The 23,993-nt window shown below is 34.6% G+C and overlaps 1 protein-coding gene across 4 annotated transcripts in view; it reads right to left on the bottom strand.

The window, feature by feature from the left end:
- Nucleotides 1-1,758: 1,758 nt before the first annotated feature.
- Ube2d1 (ubiquitin conjugating enzyme E2 D1) overlaps nt 1,759-23,993 on the bottom strand; it is a 30,060-nt gene continuing 7,825 nt past the window's right edge. The window contains exons 1-7 of one of the 4 annotated variants that reach the window (XM_020186956.2): nt 22,847-22,923; nt 9,553-9,616; nt 9,428-9,459; nt 7,327-7,404; nt 6,168-6,273; nt 3,270-3,363; nt 1,759-2,632 (exon numbers count right to left, since the gene is read on the bottom strand). In XM_020186956.2, the coding sequence (XP_020042545.2) occupies nt 2,587-2,632; nt 3,270-3,363; nt 6,168-6,273; nt 7,327-7,404; nt 9,428-9,459; nt 9,553-9,616; nt 22,847-22,876 (450 nt within the window). In that variant the 5' untranslated portion in view covers nt 22,877-22,923 and the 3' untranslated portion in view covers nt 1,759-2,586. Of the gene's footprint in view, nt 2,633-3,269; nt 3,364-6,167; nt 6,274-7,326; nt 7,405-9,427; nt 9,460-9,552; nt 9,617-22,846; nt 22,932-23,993 lie in introns of those variants that run through there. The other 3 variants (XM_074078891.1, XM_020186957.2, XM_074078892.1) reach the window with 3 other exon arrangements.

The raw sequence follows: 23,993 nt of genomic DNA, 5'->3' as shown, positions 1-23,993 counted from the left end.
TGTTTTTTAGACAAGGTTTTGACTATCTTTGCCTCTCCTCCCCAAACCATGATGCTCCTCCTGTCACTGCCTCCCGAGGACCTGGGATTTGTGTAGTATCTTTTGATCCTTTTAGTATGTAGTTGATTCACAACCAAAGTAAAATTTTAGTTTCCCCTATCAGTTTAGGGGATATAATGAATAATTATGTATAGTTTACACAGGCATGTTTATAAAGCTTCAGGAATCAAATCCTTTTGAGACAGTTGGGGGATTGTGGTGAGATTACCCTTGCAACTTCTATCACTGATTTATTGTATGTGGCCTTTAGAAATACCCAGAATCAAATGTGAATATGGTTTTCAGCTATGTCTGGAAACATACATGACCTCATGAGCCCTAAACCCTAAGACTACCCATTTTCAACAGTCCAAGGAGGTCCTTAAATTAATGCTTAATTTATGAAAATTCTCTTGGCTTTGGATTTACAATCTTAAAATGTAATGGATGTTTTTGTTAGCATTAAAGAAAAATGACATACCCAATATGGTGATCTATGATCGTCATGCCATCTTTGAAGTTATTAAGAGAACTTGGGCTCACTCTTTAGAAGTCTAGTTATACAACTCACATGTAGGCAAAGGAAAACAAATTAGGCAACTTTCAAAAACTTTAATAAACAAAAAAAGACACTTCCAAAAATAAATGCCATACAAGTGAAAGTTTTAAAAAAAGTGATATTCGAGAAACAAAACCCTTTACTCTCAAAACATACTAAACACTTAAAATCTAATGATGTTGAGTTACCAATTCAGAGCAAGTGTAACTTATTATATCATAGGTAGTAGTGTTTTCATGATATGGCATATGGTTGTTTCAAGACATCACTTATATCACTTCTTAAAGCCTGTATTTTCTCAAAAATCCACTTCACAGCTCATTTAACTATTTTACATTCACTCATAAAGACACATTTTCTAACAAGCTATTTGTGCTTTAATAGTAAAATGAGTCATAATAAAATAATCAAGTGACTTAAATGTTTTGTTAATGACTACACCATCACTGGTTCTTAAACACCTATACAACTACTGTAGTAATCAGAAGAGCTACAAGTCTTCATAAAAATGACACACTCAAGTTTGATATGCATGCTAAACATTAATGAGATGCATTTTCCCCAAGTTGAAACATTAGAACTTTCTTTTTTCTTTAAAATCTAGATAATAACCTGCTTTTTATATCAAATTTAGCTGTCAACTTAAGAACAGAAGGAAGCATCATTTTAGAATATTTCTGGTAACTTCTATACTAAAAAAAAGTGGAGGTTTTTCAAATTGTGATAACAGTGAAATTCTATTTTAGAAATTCTAGATTTTAAGATGTTCAGAAATATAATGTTAGTTACATCTAGAGGGGAATTTTTAATGAGCTAATCTAGTGACTCTCAGATCTACAGACTTTTCTCTAGGGTAGGTGACACTGCTTTACACTCATTTGGTACTTTTGCAAATAGTCCATCTTTGACATGATCCAAGACAAACCCTAACTTCTTCTAAATTCTAATCAATAACAAGCAACCAAGGCAAATCATCTTACACAAAATTTAGAAAAAGAGATGCTAACTAAAACAACAAAATTTATATGTAACAAATGATGATTTAAAATGCAAAATAACAGACCTCATTTTCATAATCTGGAAGTAATTTTCATGCAAAATTTTGTATGTTTTGACCCTTAAAGACAAGCAATTTTTGCTTTTTAAGTAATCAAGACAAATAGTAGAAAAAGCAGTTTATTTATATGGAAAAAGCTACAGTAAGATCTGTAAAAGGTGTCAATGTAATATCGCCTATACAGAAAATAATTCAAATGTGAATAGCAACAAAGAAAAGTTACACATCTTCCTACCGAGCAGTGCAATTAATTCACATTGCAATAAAGTTAAGTCAAGTATAACAAAATCAAAACAAGTGTTTCTCCATAATCAGTATACTGAGGATTACAGTGTAAAGATCATTTCAGGTTTAAGAAATCTGCGATCAATCTAAGTAATATCCTAATACAAGGGAAGTACAATTAATCCATCTAATTTTCAGCTGTTGGGTCTTTCAATACTGTTCACAGGAAAAAAGTAATGAGTTGACATACATGTAAATAGAATATATTTAGTCTATACAGTAAAAAAATACAAATTATAAAGTGAGCTAACAAATAATGAAATCTGAATACAGATTTATAAAAGTGACAACATCTTAGACAACACATACAGTATTTCTTATGTAAAAACATCTAGTTTCAGCAAAAAATAATTTGGTTGCTTTTCAGCTGCATTGTAGATCTTGTAAGCTGAAGATGCAGATGTCCAAGTATCTTAAAAACCATAATAAATGTCTTTCTCAATGCATACAAAATGATAAATGCTCTCATCACAGTCTTAAGGTATTTTTGGAAGTTTGTTTTGTCTTGCTTCAGAAACACATTTAAAATGGATAAAATCAAAGGGTTTCATGGTACAATGAAACAGTAAACAGTGCTCAATTTACTGCTAATGTTGAAAAAAACCTAGATTACAGTACTCTGGTATATGTGAAAGTTTTTTTGATTTTACATTGCATATTTCTGAGTCCATTCTCTTGCGTGTCTGTTGTATCTGTAGGCATACAAAAGAGATACAAATTTAATTTTTAAAAGTACCTATATAGAACTGTATCTTCTACCTTCTCATGCTTATTGCAATAATCATATATATGCCACTTACTGGGTCATTGTGACATAGACTCATTCATGAATATAACAAATGATTTTTAACTCACGGGTTTCTCTGCACCCTATGTGAAAATGTGTTTATAATTTAAAAACAAAACTCAGAATAATTTCTAATAGAAATCTATAAACACCAACTCTGAATATAAATGAACCGACAGTACTAGCAGAATGAAGCAGCTTGAAAATAAGGTCAGGTGGGCATGGAGATAACTTCTCTTCCCAGAAGAAGACAAGAGAACACAATAGTCAATAATTTCCAATGATTTAATTCTTTCATTTAATGCCTAGAATTGTGTAGTTATTATACAAATACAGAACATGTACCATTAAGCAATAAGTGGAAAGGAGTAAATTTTTTTGTAAAAAGACTAACAGAGTTTAAACAGAAAGTTTTACTTCATTGGAAAAAGACAAACAATATAAACATAACTAAAAGCACTTCAAATGTACTGATAATACTCATGTTTTGCAGACTATATACAAATATACCCAAACACAGACTAATATAAGTAAAGACTTACTTTTCTTTGTCTGATTTATAGATTTGTGCAATATCTGGTACTAAGGGGTCATCTGGGTTAGGATCACAAAGTAGAGAACATATGGACAATAAAACTAGATTTAAAAGAGAACATTTTATTAGACAATGGTCTTTCTGCTTTAGACGAGTTACATATGTAAGTTTACTGAATACAGCTATTGAACTTATAAAGAAAACAAAAGATACAATGAACACATTAGTAGCCTGGGATGCAGCTCAGTGGTAGAGTACTTGCCTAGCATGCACAAGGCCTAGGATTTAATCCCTAACACCACAAAATAAATGAATAAATAAATAAATACATCATTTATCAAATCACATTTTATACTGTGATTTTTAATGAAAATATCATTAAATTATAAAATGCCCATATAATGTGTATGTGTATACAGATGTATATGAAATAATTATTCCCTTTGAATTTCTACTTATTTAAAAAATGTGAATCTCCAACCTTTCAACTCAAGAGTGCTCTACAAAGCAATCAAATTATAGCTAGCAGTCCAAACGTTTCAGACATTGTGTGCATGTGCCCATTCACTTTGGCTTAGTAATACATGCTGTTTACAAAGAAGGAAGATTTATATGCTTTTTTCCAATAAGTATTTTATCTCATATACCTTATTTTTATGTTTAAAAACAACATGGACAGCTATCTTTACATTATTTGTATACTTGAGAAGTACTTGTTGCTAAATTATGTCATAACACTTTTGCAAATAGCTGCATTTAAAAAGAAAAGTCTAAACCGGGCATAGTTGTTACATGTCTATAATTCCAGCACTAGAAACCTGAGGCAGGAGGCTCACCAGTTCAAGGCCAGCCAGGGATACATAATGAATTTAAGATCAGGTGGAACTATTGAAAAAAAAAAAAATCACTCACACACATACACACACACACACACACACACACACACACACACACACACAGAGCGGGGGGGAACCCATGAAGAAAGAAAGAAAAAAACAAAAAACCCATCCATCTAAGTCTCTGTAGTAGGAGGAAACAAGGACTCTGGTCCTTACTTGTCTACTTCACATGCATGTGACCACTTCTGAGGGACTGCACTATTTTTGGGTTGACTTCCCATTTCTACCCTCACCTCTGGTACTGTTCCTATCTTTTCCTTTTTCCAGTCTAAAGGTGAATTTAGACACAGCTTACTCGTAAATGACAGGGAAAGGGGGATGCTAAGGACTACGGAAAAAAACCAATATTTTATTTATCTTTCTCATATCCCTACCTAATGAAACTTCAAGCCTTATATACTAAGCAAACTGAATAGATTCTCTGGGCTGACTTATGTCTCCAGAATGCTTCCAACTAAATGCATGATAAAAAGCAAAATAGGACATTTAAAATACAGAAAAGTAAAAAATGTACAAATGAGTGAAGTCTGAGCTACCTCATAAAATAAACACAGGTGAAATGCTGCCAAAAGCCATTTGCCCTGATTTTTCCTATCATGTATACAAACCAAATGCTTTAAGATGAGGAATACAAGATAACATTTAAGAGCTACTCCAGTGATCGCTCCGTGCCAAGTGCATGGTGACCCTATTTTACATATAAGGAAACTGAGGCTGTTTAAGTTCTCAAAGGACAGTTTCCAGAAGTCAACAATATTAATTCTTTTTTACAAAAAACTACAAATGTCAGAAGATAAGCATTTGGCATCTGGCAATCTGCCATTGCTTTTAGATGATAAAGACTTAGCTACTTATACCAAATGACATTCATTCTGTGACAACATTCTAGTGTATTAATTTGAATAACCATTTGACACAGTAGCCTTCCTTTACTCCAAGCATGAGAGGTTCACTATGTGAAGGATTTTTAAAAAGGATAGTAGAATCTACATGAACATTTCAGAAGAGCATTTTAGGTTAGAAAAATTACCAGTCATAAATAATTGATCTGAAGGCCCTTAATTTACTTAATACTTGAAACAGTTATGGTTTTGGACCCTACTTCCTATAAACCGTATTTCTTTTAAAAACAAGCTATATATTCAAGTGGAATTTATTTTTCAAAATTAAGAAATAACCATGGATTCTTCCTGTGAATCATTCAATTTCCTTTAATTTTATAAAAAGGGAAAATGTGGTAGTTACTTTGGGGGCAGAGCTGGTAACTCAAATAATACCAACTGTCACATTCTCTTCTGTTGGAAAAACAAGATAAAAATCAAGAGTTCTGGCATAGTAAATAGTACTGGCTAATGGAACAAACTTGGCTTCAGAAGACCTATTTACATAGCTGCAAATGTAGTAAAAAAATAAAAGTTGAGAATCGGCATGGGTTGTATGTCAGTCATAATGATAGCACTGATTATTCAAAATTTAGACTAACATGTTATCTGTACTGCACTATTCTAAAGTGTGAAATATGTCTTGTTTTATCATCCAAATCGGTTACTTTTTCTTGGGTTCACCAAGTAAAACTACTAGTTTTACTTGATATTGTCAACAATTCTATTTAATGACTGGGACAACTAGTCCCAAAAATTTTTCACTACTGTCTCTTATTCTGTATTTCCTAGTTTTAAAAAGATAAAAATCCAAGCTAAAAGGGTAAATATCAGTAAGCTTATCCTCATATTTCTAGCTCTAATATTTTAAATTTCTTACTTCACTATTTAGATTTACCTACCTATACCCACCCCCGCCACACACACAAAATTTAACTGCTAAAAAGCCATAGTAATATAAGATCTGTAAGAACAAAGTGAAATTCAAACAGAAGAAAACATAGTGAATTATTTTGTTTTTGTTTAAAAAAAAAAACAAAAAAACTTTGGTCTCTAGACACTTGAGCTATTTTTTTTTTCTGTATCACTGCTATCAAATGTTTTGAATTTTTTAAATGAAATTACCTTTTGATACAGTCAAGGCTGGTGACCACTGAGACCTCAGGATGTCAAGACAAATACTTCCATTACTGTTTATATTTGGATGGTAAATTTTTGTAGTGAAAGCAATCTAAGTACAAAACAAAACAACAACAAAAAAAATGTGACAATGCATGAAGTTTAAACAAAACAGAAGCAATCTGCTCTAGGATAAACACCTCCAATTTTACAGAGGAGAGATGCATTCCATGCAAGTTGAATAAGCATCTACTTTGGTTACATGGTTCTAGCTATTGGGAATTGGAAAGCAAATCACTCAGTTCCCTTCATCTTCCCCTCAAAAGATTTGAGAAATATTTTAGAAAGCATAACAAGTTGTAGTAGCTAGCATGACTAGTTGAGTAGCACCAGGAGTAATTAAATCTGGCTTTCATCATACCTCAAAGTAATCCTCTTCTTAATTTGGCTATCAGTAATACATGGAAGTGCCACTTGGATCTACAAACTCTGCTTCAGGGCAAAGTTGAGAGGACTCAGCCTCTTACCTATCCTAAGAAACCCACCAGACTCCTAATCTTCCGCAATAGTTGCTATGATGTCATGTCATATATGATTTTAATCAGGCGTTTTTTAAAATCTTAACTATTTTCTGAGTGATAGATCTGTTCATTTTTTTCCCTTCTTGATAATCTCCATTATTTCTTTTCTCTTTAGATTTTATCTAAATTAAATCTAACAAGACCATGTTTTTATGCCCCTGTGCCATTAAACAAAGTAACTGTGCCATATTTACTGTTGTATTCCCCATTGTAGTAAATCATGGTAGGTGCTCAATAAATGTTTACTGAATATTTAAAAAAGTAAAAATGGGTCAGCTTTGGAAAGACAATCCCATGAATAGAAAAGTCTGGTTCTTGACCATAAAAACTCCCCAAACTACATTATTTAATAAGGAGGAAAAGTAAGCTAAGGAACCTAATTTGTAGCCCTGCAGACACTGCCTCTTGTTTTACAGACATCATACAGCACTTGAGCCAGAAAGCACATTGCAGATTCAGTGGTTTTTTGCAAGACAGTTTGAGCATGCTAACCTACCCAAGGTCCTTGACATCATGAAATCATCTCTGGAAAAAGAGTAAAATCCCTGACATGGGAGTCACATCAATCATAGGAATAAAAATACCTTTGGTGGTTTAAAAGGATAGTCTGTCGGAAAATGTACAGTGAGAAAGAAGACTCCACCTTGATATGCGCTATCAGGCTGAAATTACAAAACAGTATGCATCAATGCTTGATTATTGTATTTATTTAATAACTTCAAATGATTTCCCCAAATATTATCAGCTTGAAAAAAATCGTATTTCAAATGTCTTCATCAAACATTACCAGTTTGCAAAAACTGCAATCATTTGTGTCATAAGGTTCAAATAGTTTAACTTGAGAACCAGCTTCCCTTTGCAGGTACAAAGGGGAATTTTTCAACAATCATGCCCCCATGATAAGTTTAATAAAACAAAAACAGACATAGTGGTGTGGTTTGCCCAAACAAATCTATGTATAAGTACAAACTTTCAGAGATCAGTATACACACGAAGACTGCTGTGAGAAAAGTTAACTTTCTGCAGCAGTAGGCAATATTTTCAAAGAGGGTTGGTTAGGGGTAGTATTTACCTTTCTATTTATAAAACTTACATTCTGATATTCACTGAAGGGCAACCAGAAGAGACCCAAGTTATGAAAAAAAAAAAAAAGCCCAAGTGATGCTGTTACACAATTTATCCCTGAAATCTTCATTTGTTTATAAAATCTTCAGTTTATAAAATAATGCAGAAATTTTTGAAAGGCCAAAAGAAAACTAAATAAATTCAATATTAGTGGGACATCAATTTTACAAGAGAAGTTTAAATTTGGTCACTTTTTAAAATGACCATAAAAAAAAAGATTTAAAAAAAAAACAAAAATGATAGCAAAATATACCTAAAATTCTATTTTAATTCTTGTATATTTAATTAAATATATCACATTACATTAATATTTTGATAATAAAAGGAAGAGTGTAGTTACTTCTTTAGTTTCTGCATAAATATTACAGGATTATATTGCATGATTATTTTTACAGTGTATATTATTTCATTTTAGTTCATCAACAATTATAAAGAATGTAAGAGGACCTAAGCAAATTACAAAGATACATACGGTCTGCTTGGATATTCAAATGATGCTACTGAGTACTGCAGAGAATATGTTTACATTACTGAAATAGGGGAGGCAGGAGCAACATAACTGTAAATCACTTGCTACGTGATTCATCTAAGAAATACTTGTGGAGAACTACCATTCAAATGGTAAGGTGGGCCTTTAAGTGACAGTACTTGATGGTTCTTAGTAAATAATGAAAAACAAAAACAAGTAGACTGTTATTAAAAGTAGTTATATAAACATGTTGCACAACTTAATATAACAATTTAGAAAGATTCCCAAAAAAACTTTCTTTGAAATTCAGTACATTTTTTTGTTTTTAAAGTAAACACAAGGAAATATGATTAAAAAACAACTTTCTACATAAAGTTCCTTTGGGGGAAGGGAGAGAGCAGGATGTTCATGAAAACATGTTACTGATGTACTCTAACCCAGAAAGCAGATTTGAGCAGAACACCCACTCTGCTGCAATCAGATTTTTGCTTATAGAAACAAAAAGCCTTAGAAAGAAATGTTAACAAATTTAACATATTAAGAGGAGTTAGTTACAAAACAGTGGGTAATTTTGAGTCTGAGACAATGCAACAAAATTAAAAGCAGGAAACTTAAAAGGTGGCAAAGTCGGACCCATTACAATATGGATCAACTCTCTTTTGCAGACAAGAACAGTGATGAAAAGTAGTACAAACTAGTGCTTGCAACCTGTAGGAATCCCATTATTGGGTTAGACTTATTTCTAACTTATAAAAACTGTAGATATGAAAATGACTATACTTATGAACAACTATGTCTTTAAAAAATAAAGCAAGCAAACACAACGACTGGCTGCAAATTGTGGGTGATCCATTACTATCTGTAATGATGAGGATTTGGCAAAGGAAAACATCACAGTGATCCTTCTAAGTATTTACCACCAATGTCAATGCTTTAGAAAATCATCATAAACCCTTAATCACATTTTGTTGCCTGGGTGATTCAAAGTGTAAGACTATTCAACCTTACTCACAAACATCAGCTCAAAGGTGAACAGACAAGAGTGGAGAATGGACAAGGGGATTAACTTCACACGTGTGAATCATACTTACAGGTCCCATAATAGTTGCTTGCCAGTGGAACACTGAAACAAACAAAGGAGTTTTGGAGTCATTTACAAATGTTATAACCTGTATTTTCAATGGCAGCAAAATCCTCATAATACAGCAAAGCTTACAGTCATCTCCCACAGGTCCAGCTGAACAGTGAGCAGGTGGATCACGTTGTAGATCACTTAATTCCTGAAAGAAAGCAAAAATACTTAAAAGTTAACTCTTTCTTTTTTAAGGAAACAGGCATAAGAATCCATTAAGATACAATCTACTAGCTTCACTTTAAAATTATTTTAGGAAGCTCTATTCAAAATAAGAAAACAAAACGTACTCTGTCATTGATTGGTAGAAGAATATGAAGAAGATACTAAATATCTGTACGAGATCCCGCTAATCCTTGAAATATTCAGCAGATTAAAATATGGTCTTTCTTTAACATCCATAAGACAAAAATATTAAATTAGCTTCTCCTGAAAGCAAAGTAATTTATATTGTATGCTAGGCAGATAATATATTAAAAACAAAACAAACAAAAAACCAAAATGGGTCTGGCTAAGGGTATAGTTCATGCATGAGGCCCAGGGTTTTACTCTCCAATACCAAACAACCACTTCCAACTTCCGATAGGTCATGATTTAAGAGGAAGAGTGAAGGCCTGGAAAGATGGGTATTTAAGGAACTACTTGAAAGATAACTAGAAAGGAGGAGAACAACTGGGCCATGTTTTGAAAACTAGGCATTGATTCATATACTTTTTCCTGCTCTTATGGCGCAAAAGAAAGATCATAGAGAGGACACAGCTTTTGGGTTGGTCAGTTCTGGCTCAGAATTCCAGTTCTAAAAAACTAGTTCTGCCTACAGGTTGGAGGAAGTCACTTAACTTCCTTAGCCTCAGTTGGAAAGGAACTGATCATCTCCAAATAAGAAAGGTAGAAATGCAATATAAAATTGTAACTGGGGCCAAGGATGTAGTTCAGTAGATTACTTGCCTGGCATGCACAAACACTAGGTTTGATCACCACACTACAAAAAGAAAAAAAGAAAAAAAGACTATAACTAAAGAATAGAATTTAGTTTGGAAGATCAAAGAATGTTTCGGAGGAAGTGACATTTAAATTGAACTCCAAAGGATGAGTGGGAGTTAGTTTTGGGGGAAATGAGTGACACTGGGAGGTAGAGTGGCACAAGATGGATTTGGAAAGGTATGGAGAACAGTACACATCCTATTTAAGGATGTGGGGTGTGATACCAAATGTGCCTAAGACGGATTCTAAAAAGTGCCATGCTCTGATTTAAACGATGGTTCTGATCTTAAAGGATGGGAAAAAAGAACAAGCTACAAAATTACTTTACTACAGGTAAGATAAATGAGGGCTTTGATTGGAGAGGTAGCAATGAGACAAAAGGCAGTGGACTTGAGATATTTTGAAGGGCAGACCTATCACAGGATCTGGTGATGAGTTGCACATAGAGTAAGGAGAGGTCACAGATATGTATAAAGATTAGTGGCAGCTAACATTTACTCAATGTCTTTGTCATTCCAACAAGTTCCAACAAGTTGAGTAAAGGAGACCCAACTTACTGTATGACTACATAAATAGTATCAGATAAAAATGAGGTTCAAACCCAGGGAGCCCACCTTCTTACCTTTTAGCTATTCAGATATACAAATAAAAATTTCATTTACTGAGATAGGGAATGCTAGAAGGCAAGCTGATTTGGAAACTAGAAATGCTGAATCTGTTTCTTGTGATATTAAGGGAAAAATTAGTTCAACATCCAAGGATGGGGCAAGGCTATAAGTCAGAAAATTATTGCATATGATTGGTATTTAAAACCATGGGAATAGTATAACACTTTTGTGGGAAGACATATAAATAAATACTGCACTTCATCAAATCTAAGATGTCATCAACTATAAATTGCACCCTTACTTTATGTACCAACAATTAAAGATAAATGCTGCCAATTTGTTTTAAGACACCATTAATTTTATGTCCAGACTTTAGAAATATTAAAATGTGAAAGCTCTGCACCTGAGAATCACTGCGACAGTAATTACAGCAGGAAGTTCAGTGCTCTAACAGAGGCAAACATGGAAGAGGCTGTGATGGGGAAAGGCTTTCCTAAGAAAGAGATATGAGAGCAAAATAAGGAGCCCAGCGCAAGCTCAGATGTCCTCCTTAAGTTACTTCAATATTGTTTTTCATGTATTTCTGTACTTGCATTTTTGTCTTGCTCCTCTTTTGTTGATAACTGGTGTTGTATTTCTATTTCCTAGCAAAGAATTAACTAATAAAGTTACTGACTTCTTTGGTCTATATACAGCTAAAGCAATAAGAGAATTCAGTCTTTGATTTAGCTACAGTGGTTAAAAGCAAGGTTTTGAAGCTCAAGTTTGGGTGCCACCACTCATCACATGATTTTGGGAAAATTTTTTTCACTCCACACCTCAGTTTTCTTTCATGTAAGGTGACACTACTACCTTTACCCATAGGTTTCTATGACAATCAAGTGGAATGCTCAGGTCAAGTGTGTAACATAGTCTCTGGCACATAGTAAGCATTCAAATAAGTGTTAGATAATATAGAATTAATAACAACCATCCGCTTGTCTAGGAATACAATACAATGATTTAAGTAGTTTAAAAGAGTGGGAGAGAAATAGTTCCTAAGTCATAACCCAATTTTGAAATGACTGTGCCTTGTAACGGTTTTCTAATTTGGGCTTTTGGGAGATTGCTTCTGAAATTATTCATATTGAGTTCTCTAAAAATTAATATAAATGGCAGCTCTTTACCCTTATTTTAAGCAAAATACTAATCAGAAAATGACAGTCCCTGATTGGGGTTTAAAAAACCTGTTAATGATTTGCATGAATATATTTTACATAGAAATAATGTGTACATGAATAAATTGTACATATACATAAATACATACAAATTAATTTGGTTTATTAACAAGACAAGCCAAAACTGTATTTTATTTAGAATAGCCTTGAACCATATTTAAATTTCAAATGTCAGGCTGTTCTTCAAATCTCTTTAAAGTATTATATAAAAATAAAAATTACCTTGTTCTTGTTATTTTTTTTGTCCTGAATGTACCTTCTCTTTAAACTAAGGTAAAGTTGAGAAAGAGAGAGAAAAAAACCCCACAAGTTAACTATTGCAAAGGGAAGGTTCTTGTCTATTTAAAGTTCACCCATTATAGAAAAGAGAGCGAAATATCAAATATTCCTAATATTCACCTTGATTGGTATTTATTAATAATTACAGTAATGCTCTGGAGATGAGACCTACATATCCTAGACATTTTAGGAGAGTCTAGATTTCTAATGTTCTATCTCCTTGCCAATCCTGGTGTCTGGATATATGCCATTATGTTGTCTGGAAATGTGCGAATAAAGCTTTGGTGCATATGTGTAGACAGAATGACCAGCAAAAACCAAAAAATGCAATGTATGTATACCTCCCCCATCTACAAAAATATAGATCTTAAAATTTAAAGATAAAAATAAAGGTAATTTAGAAAATTCTGAGAAACTAACAAAACTTACAACCAAACCAAAACCCTTTCTACTGCTGTCCTTTCAGGATGCAGTGTATTTTTAGATGACACAGGAAATTCAGGATCACTTCCTCTGCCTTATTATACAATGTGTGCTTTCTCTGCTGTACCTGGCATTCTTACTTATCTACTTCTAGCATCACACCACATATTTGGTATTAAAAAAATAAATAAGTAATTCTTTAGTTATTCCAAAAAGATATGCTAGGATTATCAGTCTCTTCCCTTACTTCTCTCTCCTATTTTCTCTATAAGAAATGACACTAATTATACAACTTGCTTTAAGCACTTAGCATTCTCATAGGACCCAAGCTTAACTCTACATTCCTCACTAATATAAGTCTCACTAAAGAACAATTCATAATCCCAGAATTCCACTTCTTGAGCACTTCTGATTCTACTACTACCCTTAAATCTAGGATGCACCCTACAGACAGCCTTCTAGTAATGGTTTCATGAGCCCCTCAGCTTTCTGTCTAGAACTCTTCATGGCCATGCTTTATATCATGTTGAACTAAGATTTCAAAGACAAAACATTTAAAGTCATGTGTTTTAAAAAAGCAAAACAAGCCAAACAGTGATTTGTAGGAAAGAAATAGTGCAATGTATACATCCACAAGACTGTTACCCAAATCAAACCATTGTTAACAGATTAGATTACTTCCATTCACAGCTTTGCTGGGAAATAAGCATGACACTGTTGGAAGGAGTCTAAATTCAGATACCAGGTTTTGAAGGGCAATTTGGTAAAAACTGTGAAAGCATGTGGTCATTGATCTAGTAATTCTGCCTCAGAAATAACTGCAAATAGTCAAGGACACATATATAAGGATGTTTAGTGCACAATCTTGCATTTCAATTCTTTTTTTGGCAGTAGTGGAGTTTGAACTCAGAGCCTTGTGCTTGCTAGGCAGGTGCTCTACCACTTGAGCCATCCCCCTGTCCCCCAGCCCCAGCATCTTATATAAGTAGGAAAAACTGAGATTAACCTAATGGTATATCAATACCTAGTGGTGTATTAATAAGAGAACAGTTTTATAAAATTATAGAGCCATGTTATGAAATATTGGGCAACCATTAAAAAGGAGACAGATCTGTCTTTGTTGACACTGAAGATACAGAGTAAATATAATATTGTGTTTGAGTGAAAAGTACAAGTTTAGGACAGTATGCCCATTAGAGCTACAATACATACATCAACTGTAGATGCATAAAAAACAAATACATAATAAGATATACAGAAAACTGTTAACAGTAGTTATCTCTGAGAGTAACTTTTTGGGGGTTTTGTTTTTTGTTGTTTTTATTGTTTGAGACACAGGGTCTTGCCATGTAGCCCAGGCTGGCCTTGAACTAGAGCTCCTCCAGCTTCAGTCTCCTGAGTGCTGGGATTACAGGTGTGTACACTATATCCTGTCTCATTACTTTTACTTTATGCCTACATTGTTTCAACTTTCAGAAGATTTTGTAACTTTTTAAATTAAAAAAAAAAGACTTTTGTTCAGGTTCTTAAGCTTTTCTTAAAGTGCATGTTGGATCCTGGAATAGGAACACAACATCAGTGGAAAACCTGGTAAAATCTGATTTAGGTCTGTAGTTTAGTTAACAGTACTGTACCAAAGTTATTTTCCTCATTTTAATAACTGTGCTATGGTTACATAAATTGTGAACCTTAAGGGAAGTCAGGTGAAGGATTTATGTCAACTTTCTGTATTATTTTTATAGCTTTTCTGTATTGTTAAAAATAATTTCAAAACCAAAAAGTAAAACTTTCTATACATACTCCAAAACTTAATTCACTATTTTCTCTACCAAGTTTGCTTCTTTTCCTTTATCCCAATATCCTCCCAGTTTTGACTTTTTCTCTTGTCCTTCAGTCAGATTCAGAGTACAATATATTCAATATATGCCTCAATACAATTACAATGCTTATCACAGTTACATCAAAAATCATTCTATAGTTCAACTATAACTGCTTCCCAATACTTTATGCATTACTTGCATAAAAATCTCCTAAAAGCATAGCTTTTTCAATTCATTCTTCTTTAGAAAATTTCAGTGACTCCCCATTACTTATTAAAGATCAAATTCCACCAATGAAGGTCTTTTCATTAGCAAGCCCCAAGACCACATTTTTAATTGAAGATTCCCTGTCGTGAACTTTCACAGCAATTCTCCAAAGAACTCCACTGGAGGTCAAAATTTCACAATAAAACTAAGAGATTATCTGCTTCTTTCACTCCCAGTATCTCATACTTATACAGTGGATGGGTTTTTTTGACAAGCTGGGGATCAAATCCACACATTTATGCACACTATGCAAATTCTCTACCACCAAGCCACACCCCAGCCTCTCCTCCCCTTCTGAGACAGGGGTCTTACTATGCTGCTCAGGCTGGGCTCAAACTTGCAATGTTCCTGTCTCAGCCACCTGAGTAGCTAGGATGCGATTATATAAATACACACCCCCACACACAGTAGCTTTTTTTCAGAGAGTAATAGGCAGATATAAAAATCCACAGTCAGATAAGACTATAATGAGATCTGAAACCATGTAAAAGAATGGTACTCTATATTTTATGATGGTTCAACACCCAGCATTAAAAGGAGGGAGCTATTTATTTTAGCATGTAATGGATTTCCTGTAATTTTTAATTTATATATTACTTCTAAATTTCTGGTTTAATTTCTCACATGGTAATAAATGGATATAACCCACTCTTTGGGGTCCTCAATACTTTTAAGAAGATAAAGGGGTCCTGAGACAAAAAAATTATGAAATTTTCTAGTCTAACTTGACTATCTGGATATTCCCTGTACATGGCTAAGTTTTCTGACTTTCGTAATTTTTCTTCTCCTGAAATAAACTTCTTTGTATTTACCCATGCCCAAATTCTACCCATTCTTCTTAAAAGTAGCTATCTTCTCAAAGGCCATTTTAAAATGTATTCATTCATTCATTTTTGTGGGACTGGGGAATCAAACCCAGGGCTTTGTGCATGCTTGGCAAGCACTTTGCCACTGAGATAGATCTCCAGTCCTTGCAGGCATTTTTAAAAATATGGGTTTTGGAGTCAGATCTGTATTAAATCTAGTGCTTTGCTGCTGACCCTTAGCTGTGTAAACTTGGGCAATTTACTTAATATCTCTGAGTCTCAAGTGTACCATTTGTAATATGGGATATCAGTGGTTACCTTAAAGAACTAAATTGTATTGAGAAGTAAATGAAAACAAAGCACCTAGCTTAATACCTGGCATGTATAATAGATGCTTAATAATGCTAACTGCTAATTTTTCTCTCCTTTTTCCTTCTTTACCAGAAGTTTTAAACCAAAACTTTTATACATTTTTATTCATGCATTCCTCTACAATACTGAATACAATGCTTTTCCCACATGGATACTTGGTAACATTTGATTTTTTTTTTTTTTTTTGGTGGCACTGGAGTTTGAACTCAGAGCCTCATGCTTGCTAGACAGGCGCTCTACCACTTGAGCCACTCTTCCAGCCCACTTGGTAACATTTGAATCATGTGATAAGATTTAAGGAATAACGTGAACAGCAAAATATAAACATCTCAAGTTTCAATCTTTTTTGAGACGCAAATGGCTGGATTTAGCAATAGAATAAAAATCAATTATTCCCTTATATTGATATGTAGATTGTGCATACTAATACCTTTAGCAGGTGTCACTTAAGAACACTGCAATGCCCTTTTAAAATAACATAATGACAACTAAAAGAATCATTTAATATTCATTTGAGTATCAAAAGAATATTAGTCATTAAGATACTATGCCAGTGTCACAAAGATTTCCAGTTTACATAATGTACGATATGTTCTAACAAAGTGTTCCAAGACACCTAAGATTCCCATTGGAATTTTGTTTTGGTGCTTTCAGTTTAGAAAATCTCAACCTACTGTTTATTTAGGACGCTGCTGACCTACTTTCAGGACACAGCTTTGGGCTGCTCTTCCAGGAGGAGTCTGGGGTTTGTGCTGAGTTGTCCCAGTCTCACAGTAAATTATATCCAAACCATCACAGGCAGTCCTCAGTGACAAAGCTGCCCACACAAGGCTGTGGTCTGTGGCATGGATGGAGATTTTTTTTTTAAATTTATTCCATGCTCAATTTAACCAGCTGGACTAATTATAAAAGTGTATTAAGTACTTCCCCACATCTTTTCTAATAGGCATCATTCTGATCTTATAATTTCATCCCAGTTCTATCTGCCTATCATTTTAAAGATTTAATGTAATTGTATCAGATTGTGATGCTACTAAAAATCCTTCCAAGTCACTGGTCAGGTGCCTTTATGGAAGATTAAACTGAGGCATAAAATTCAAGGAGAACTTGCTCATTTGTAGAAAATATAGTTTCACAAGATATAATTTAGAAGATACAAAGAGAGAGGTCCCCTAGTTTCTTAGAAGTTTAAAAGTAGCTACAGCAGTTGCACCTCCAAAGAAATATAGGTAAGAGTAGTACTAAGCCCCACGGGTCACCTTCTATATACATTCATTAAAGTTTGAAACACTCTAAGGAGTCTTGGGGAAAAAAAGACTGTCCTACTACAGAACAGTGATCTACCATTATAAGAACTAATAGTTTGAGATGCAAACTATCTTCCAAATAAAAAATAAACACTGATATATGAAACATTTAAAAAGTCAGTTTAGCAGGACGCCAGTGGCTCACATCTGTAATCCTAGCTACTGAGGAGGCAGGCAGATCAGGAGGATTGCAGCTGGAAACCAGCCTGGGCAAATAGTTTGTGAGATGCTATCTCAAAAAATACCTAACACAAAAAAGGCTGGTAGTGGCTCAAGATGTAGGCTCTGAGTTCAAGCACTGGTACCACAAAAAAAAAAAAAAGTCAGTTTATAAGATCTGGTCAATTCTGAAGTTGTAAGGATTGCCATAGAATTTACTTCCCATTCACTCCTCTAAACCTATGGCATTCTTCAGTATTGTTCTTTTTTGGGGGGTGGGGGACCTCTTGCTAGGTAAGAACTCTATCATCTGAACCGCATCCCAGTCCTTCAGTGCTGTTCTGTTTTTTAAGAAAAAAAAAATTATATTATTGCTGAACTGGGGGTACATTATGACATTTCAGTGCTGTTCTTAAATATAGTCAGCCCTCTGCATCTGCAGATTCAGCTAACTGCAGATAGAAAATATTTAGGAAAAAAAATGCATGTATATTAACCAACTGCAGATTTTTTTCCTCTTATCATTATTCCCTAAAGGACATACTATAACTACTTACATAGCATTTACATTGTATCAGGTAATGGAAGCAATCTACACAGGTGATTTAAAGTATCTGGGAGAATATACAAAAGTTATATACAAATACTAAGACAATTTATATAGGGGACTTGGGCACTGGAGGATTTGGGGATTCTCAAGGGGTAAGAACAATCTTGACATCCCCCCAACCCTTTTTTTTGGTGGGACTGGGGATTTAACTCAGGACTTCACACTTGCAAAGCAGGCACTCTACTGCTTGAGCCACACCTCCAGTCCATTTTGCTTTGGTCGTTTTGGAGATAGGGTCTCGCCACCTATTTGCCTGGGCTGGCCTCCAACCTTGATCCTTCTGATCTCAAACTCCAAAGTAGCTAGGATTACAAGCATGAACCACCAGCACCTGGCTAGCCCTTACTTATTAAAAGGCAGAATGCTGGAGGCATAGGAAAAGCTTAAAAAAAATTATTTTTGCCAGTTCTCACAGTGGTGTTCAGAGCTAATGCATTTTGCCAAACAGATAATGTATTACAACTCCAAGGGACACTATTCTGACACACTCCAACTGAGTGGCTGAAGTGCTGCAATGCTCCATTACAGAAAGTGGCACACAATGGCAACAAACAATACATCTTTCAAAGTCAGCTTAGGACATCATTACTGTTTGGGGCAAACAAACAGCATTTCTGATGTGGAAGCCAAACTGATAATGTTTGACAACTAAGTGAGGCAATGAGTATTTAACTTCAGTTATCTGACAATGTGTTGAAACTGGAAAGAAAACAATGGCATCAAAAATGAAAGTGGCAATGTTCTAGTAGAAAGAAAATGAAAGATTTTTTTTTTTTTTTTTGGTAGATGGTACTGGGTCAATTAGGTATCTATATAGGGGAAAAAATTAACTTGACCCCCCTACTTCAAAACATACACAAAACTCAATTCTGGTTAGATTATAGGTTTGCAAAAGAAAAATAAAATACAGCTTTTAAAAGAAAACATAAAATGTCTTCATGATCTTAGGGGAAGCAGAGATTTTAGTTTTTTAAATAAGGCCCTGAGTTCAAATCCCAGCACTGACCAAAAAAAACAAAACAAAACAAAAAAACTTATGCTATTATATATCCAACAGAATTGTTAAAATAAAAAAGAAAGTATAAGTGTTGGCAAATGTGAAGCAATTAGAACTTTCATACTGCAGACAGAAAATACAGAAATACTATACAACACAGCAATTCTACTACCAAGTATATACTAACAGAAATGTAAATATGTATGCTTAGCATTATTTGTAATAGCCACAAAGAAAAACTCAAATGTCTACCAACAGCAGAGTAACCTATAGCACATTTACGCACCAATATGAATAAACTACTGTTTCATGAAACAATACAGATGAGTCTCACAAATATATTGAGAAAATCAGCTAGATACAAAAAAAGTATATGCCACTCAGTGCCTTTGAAATATAATTGGAAAAGAGGTTAAATTAATCTCCAGGCTAGAGGTCAGAACAGGCATTTACCCTGAGGGCAGAGATGGAGCTAGGAAAGGAAAAGGGTGTCTTGGGCCCTTGTGATGTTATTTCTAGGCTAAGTGCTAGGTTCACAGTTGTCTTCACTCTGTGGAAATTCATCATGCTATATGATTTATGCATGTATTTTATATTTTAACAGGAGTTTACATTATAACTTTTAAAATGGATTTTCCATAAATAATTATATATCAAAAAGGTGGGCAAGGATATATGGAATTCACATAGTATAAAATATGGCTATTAAATGAGACCAGTTATAAATCCATATATAGGAACTCATTACAGTAAGCACACTGTGAGTCTAATACTTATATTTGGTGTGTATGCATACCAATGTTATTTCCGGTTACTTTTAATATAAAATTGAAATGCACTGTTGATTCAGTTCCTTTCTTCAGCTTTGAGACAAATAGAAAAATAAACCAATCCTGTATAGAAATATACATCAAGCAATAAATACTATCAAACTGGTGAAAATGAAGCAGTTTTCTAACCCGATGTGATTAATGTTCAAATTTAAAAAATTAACTAGGGGTATCTAAATTTCAAAATAGGAATATAAGCTATTAATAAGTGGTAGATTATAGAATACTGTTTTTATATCATAAGTAGAACCACAAAAACACAAGACCACAAAATGTGTACTTACTGAATTTACATAGCCTTACATGGTTACGCACTTCTATTCTAGTTCAGATTTCTGTAACAAACTAGACACAAAGAAAAGTACTGAAAGGCCTGAAACTGAATTTAAATGGGCACAGATGGCATGTTTATAACACCCCCACAATATGCTGAGTGTTCTCCATAAAAACAACCAAGACACAGTCCCTGCCTCTAGGGGACTTAAAATCTAAAAAGTACATGAGGCTGCCTAATTCAAAGAAAGTAAACAAATAAAAGGAAATAAAGACTGGAATGTCAGAGAAGAGGCCTGTGTTAATCTCCTGGCTCCCAGAAGGGTAAGAGTCCAATTTGAACAGTGGAGAATGAATGCTAACAAGTAAGAACTGCCTATTTACCATAAGATTTAATATGACACTATGCAATAAATATTTCCTAAAAAATTATGCTGACCAGACTGAAAATGCTTCACTGTTTTCTAGCTTCAAAAGGGAGAAAATCTAAATCTGTATAATAGATATAATTTATACCCCACTGGGTGTGTATAAAGGACACCACATAGCCCAAGCTTTGAGTCTGATTTATACTTCAAAATTTATATTACTCGCTCTAAAGAATATGAAAGCATTATATCAAAAACCCCAGTTTGATCAGAAATTAATTAATGAGATATAATCATCTTTACCTCAAAACCCCTAAAGCAAGACAGTGAATCTTGCTGGACTGTATTTTTGGTGCCTGCTCTAAAGGATAGATGAAATAAAATTTGGTTTGTCTGTAAATGTACATTGCATGGGCTTACAGTTGAGGTTCTGATCTCCTTATCCAGTTGGCTGGAGCTATTTCAATAGAAAGAATGTCAAACAATAGTCAAAAATGTCTCCAAACACAGTCTCTTCATGCCCTTTAATTAAAGTACATCTTGGGTTTTTTTTTCCAGTTTTTTTATTAATCATACAAAATATTGGATTTCATTATGACATTTTCACATATGTATATGATGAAGTACAATATGATTTTAAACCAAGAGATACTTCCTGGAAGACTTCAAAATGCTAATAACATCCAATTAAGTTATAGAAACCAAATTCACTTCAAATATTGGTCCTGGCTGCTCTGATGTCTCTTTGGATGAGGTATCTCTGGCAAAGGTTGCTTATTTAAGAAATGAGTGCGGTCAAATTCCATAAAAAAGGAGGAAAATGAAGAAAGCAATGACCCTGTTGACTTTGTTGCATCTGAGTGATATTTAGTGCATCTGAACTATAAAGAGTGCAATTTAGAATAGAAGATTGAGGTCAGAATAAGAGACATTATCTACCTAATGCATCATATCCGCAACCACTTTCCCAGTGATTTCCTGACTGCTATCTTGCCTCTAGTTTCCAAAAAGCTTCATTTTAAATAGAAGGCTCTTCATCACTTCCTTATGTACATATGTCCATCAGAGGAATTACATAAATAAAAATCTATTTTAGACAAGCCCAAGGTAGCCAATTAAAAGCTGTATTTGAAGGATTGGTGGAGAGGCTTGGAACACCTGCCTAGCAAGAGCGTGGCCCTGAGTTCAACCTCTAATACCACCAAAAAACAAAAAAAATCTATATTTGAGGGTTGGAGGTGTAGTGTAGCTCAAGTGGCAGAGCAGCTGCCTAGCAAGGCCAGGCCCTGAGTTCAAAACCCCAGTACCATCTCCCCCCCAAAAAGTTGTATTGAATTTACTTTATGAAGTTTTCCAGTGAACAACACATTTATTCATTCCAATAACCCAAACTCTAAACCTTGTAATCATCACCTGACTCCTTCCCTTTCAGTCCAATCCCATCCTCCCAGGCCCTCACATCAATCAGTAACAAAGTGTTCAGTTCTTCTTTCCAGATCTCTCCCCGTGCAAGGGTCCTAGAAGACGGCTTCCTATATGACAGCTGAGGCTCAAAGGGAAGAAGTTCCTGGGAAGAGCTGCAGCAGAGACATATTAGGATAAGAAGCCAGGTAGACCCTATTAAAATACGTGAGACCAGACTGGATAATAGAAGGAGGAGTATGGTAAGACTGACTAGCCAGCAAACCAAGACTTGACTTGAAGGGCCAAACAGAGAGAGGCACTGGTGGGTCAGACCAAGCATAAGAGCCAGATAGAATAAACCCTGTAATTTTTCTCACATATCCCTCCTTTCAATGTCCTACCATCACCCAGACTCAGACCTTCCCTGGATATTGAATAAGAGCAATGTCTTAATTGCCCCATTGATCTCCTACTTCTCTACCTAGCACATTGTTGCCCAAATCACCTTCTTAAGAGTAACTTGCCAGCCTTTTATTGTTTTTAATTCATCTTAAAGTAAGACTTACAGCAGGGTGTGGTAGCCTATGCAGAAACCATCCTGGGCTACAAAGCAAGATGAAGTCTTAAAAAAAAAGTAAGACTTATAAGTCTTACCAGACTTTTCAGGTAATTCCTCTCCATCATGCTTGAAAACCATGTTCCCCAGTGCTCTCTGCAACATCCATAAGGGTTTTCAATTCTGCAAAACATAGGGGCTGGAGGTGTGTCTCAAATGTAAATCATCTGCCTAGCAAGCACAAGCCCTGAGTTCAAACTCTAACACAGCCTCTAGTTTTGAAAATGACTTCCTTTTAGGTAGAAGACTCTTAATACCTCCCCTCCCAACACACACACACACACACACACACACACACACACACACACACATTTTCTCTCACTCTCTCTTTCCCATTTTTCCTATTTGACTTTTACCTTCAGGTCTTATCTTAAGCATTATTACATAAAGGAAGTTTTCACTGACCCCTTCAATGGGCCCCTGCTGTATTCCCAAAGAGCTCAGTGCTCCCCTTTTCATAATATTCATCAAAATTATCATCACAAACTGAACAATAAGGGCAGGGATGCCTACCCAGCACAATGATTAAGAATTTCCTGGGCCAGGCATGGTATTTCACACCTGTAATTCTAGCTACTCAGGTTGGCTTGGGCAAAAGCACAAAAACAAATTAAAGAAGCCCTGAATTCAGTCTCTATTATCGTAAACCAAACTAACAAAACAGACAAACTAAAATGCAAAAGGATCAGCAGTATGGCTCAAGGGGTAGAGTGCGTGCCTAGCAAACATGAGGCCCGGAGATCAATCCCCAGTATTGTAACATAAAATTTCTCAACACTGAGTGTTCAAGGTCCTCCACAATATGAAACAGGGTTTACCATTCCCCAAATGCCTCACAAAAGCATGTTTATCTGCTCCTTCCCAAACAAGCCATGTAATTTGTAGTGTCCTTATTTCTGTAGCTTTCTGTACAAGCCTGGCTTCCCTACATCTTTCAAAATGCTACCCGTTCTTCCAAACCCATATGCAATTCCATCTTTTCCACAGATTTCCTCTACGTTTGGCCTTTCCCATCTTTGACTTTCTTCATGCATAAATATTGTATAATCTCCTTATGGTGTTTTCCTAATTCTGTCTACTTACAGTTACAGTATTTTTCTTACACTTATTATTGGTTATACCTTACTTTTCTCTATATCTCCTTATTGCATTTAGTATATATAATACATTCTTACATCAGAAGGT

The sequence above is a fragment of the Castor canadensis genome, chromosome 7, assembly GCF_047511655.1.
Source record: "Castor canadensis chromosome 7, mCasCan1.hap1v2, whole genome shotgun sequence".
In the NCBI taxonomy this organism is placed as follows: domain Eukaryota; kingdom Metazoa; phylum Chordata; class Mammalia; order Rodentia; family Castoridae; genus Castor; species Castor canadensis.
The sequence above is the reverse complement of the archived record's forward strand: the minus strand, read 5'-3'. Positions and strand labels throughout refer to the sequence as shown.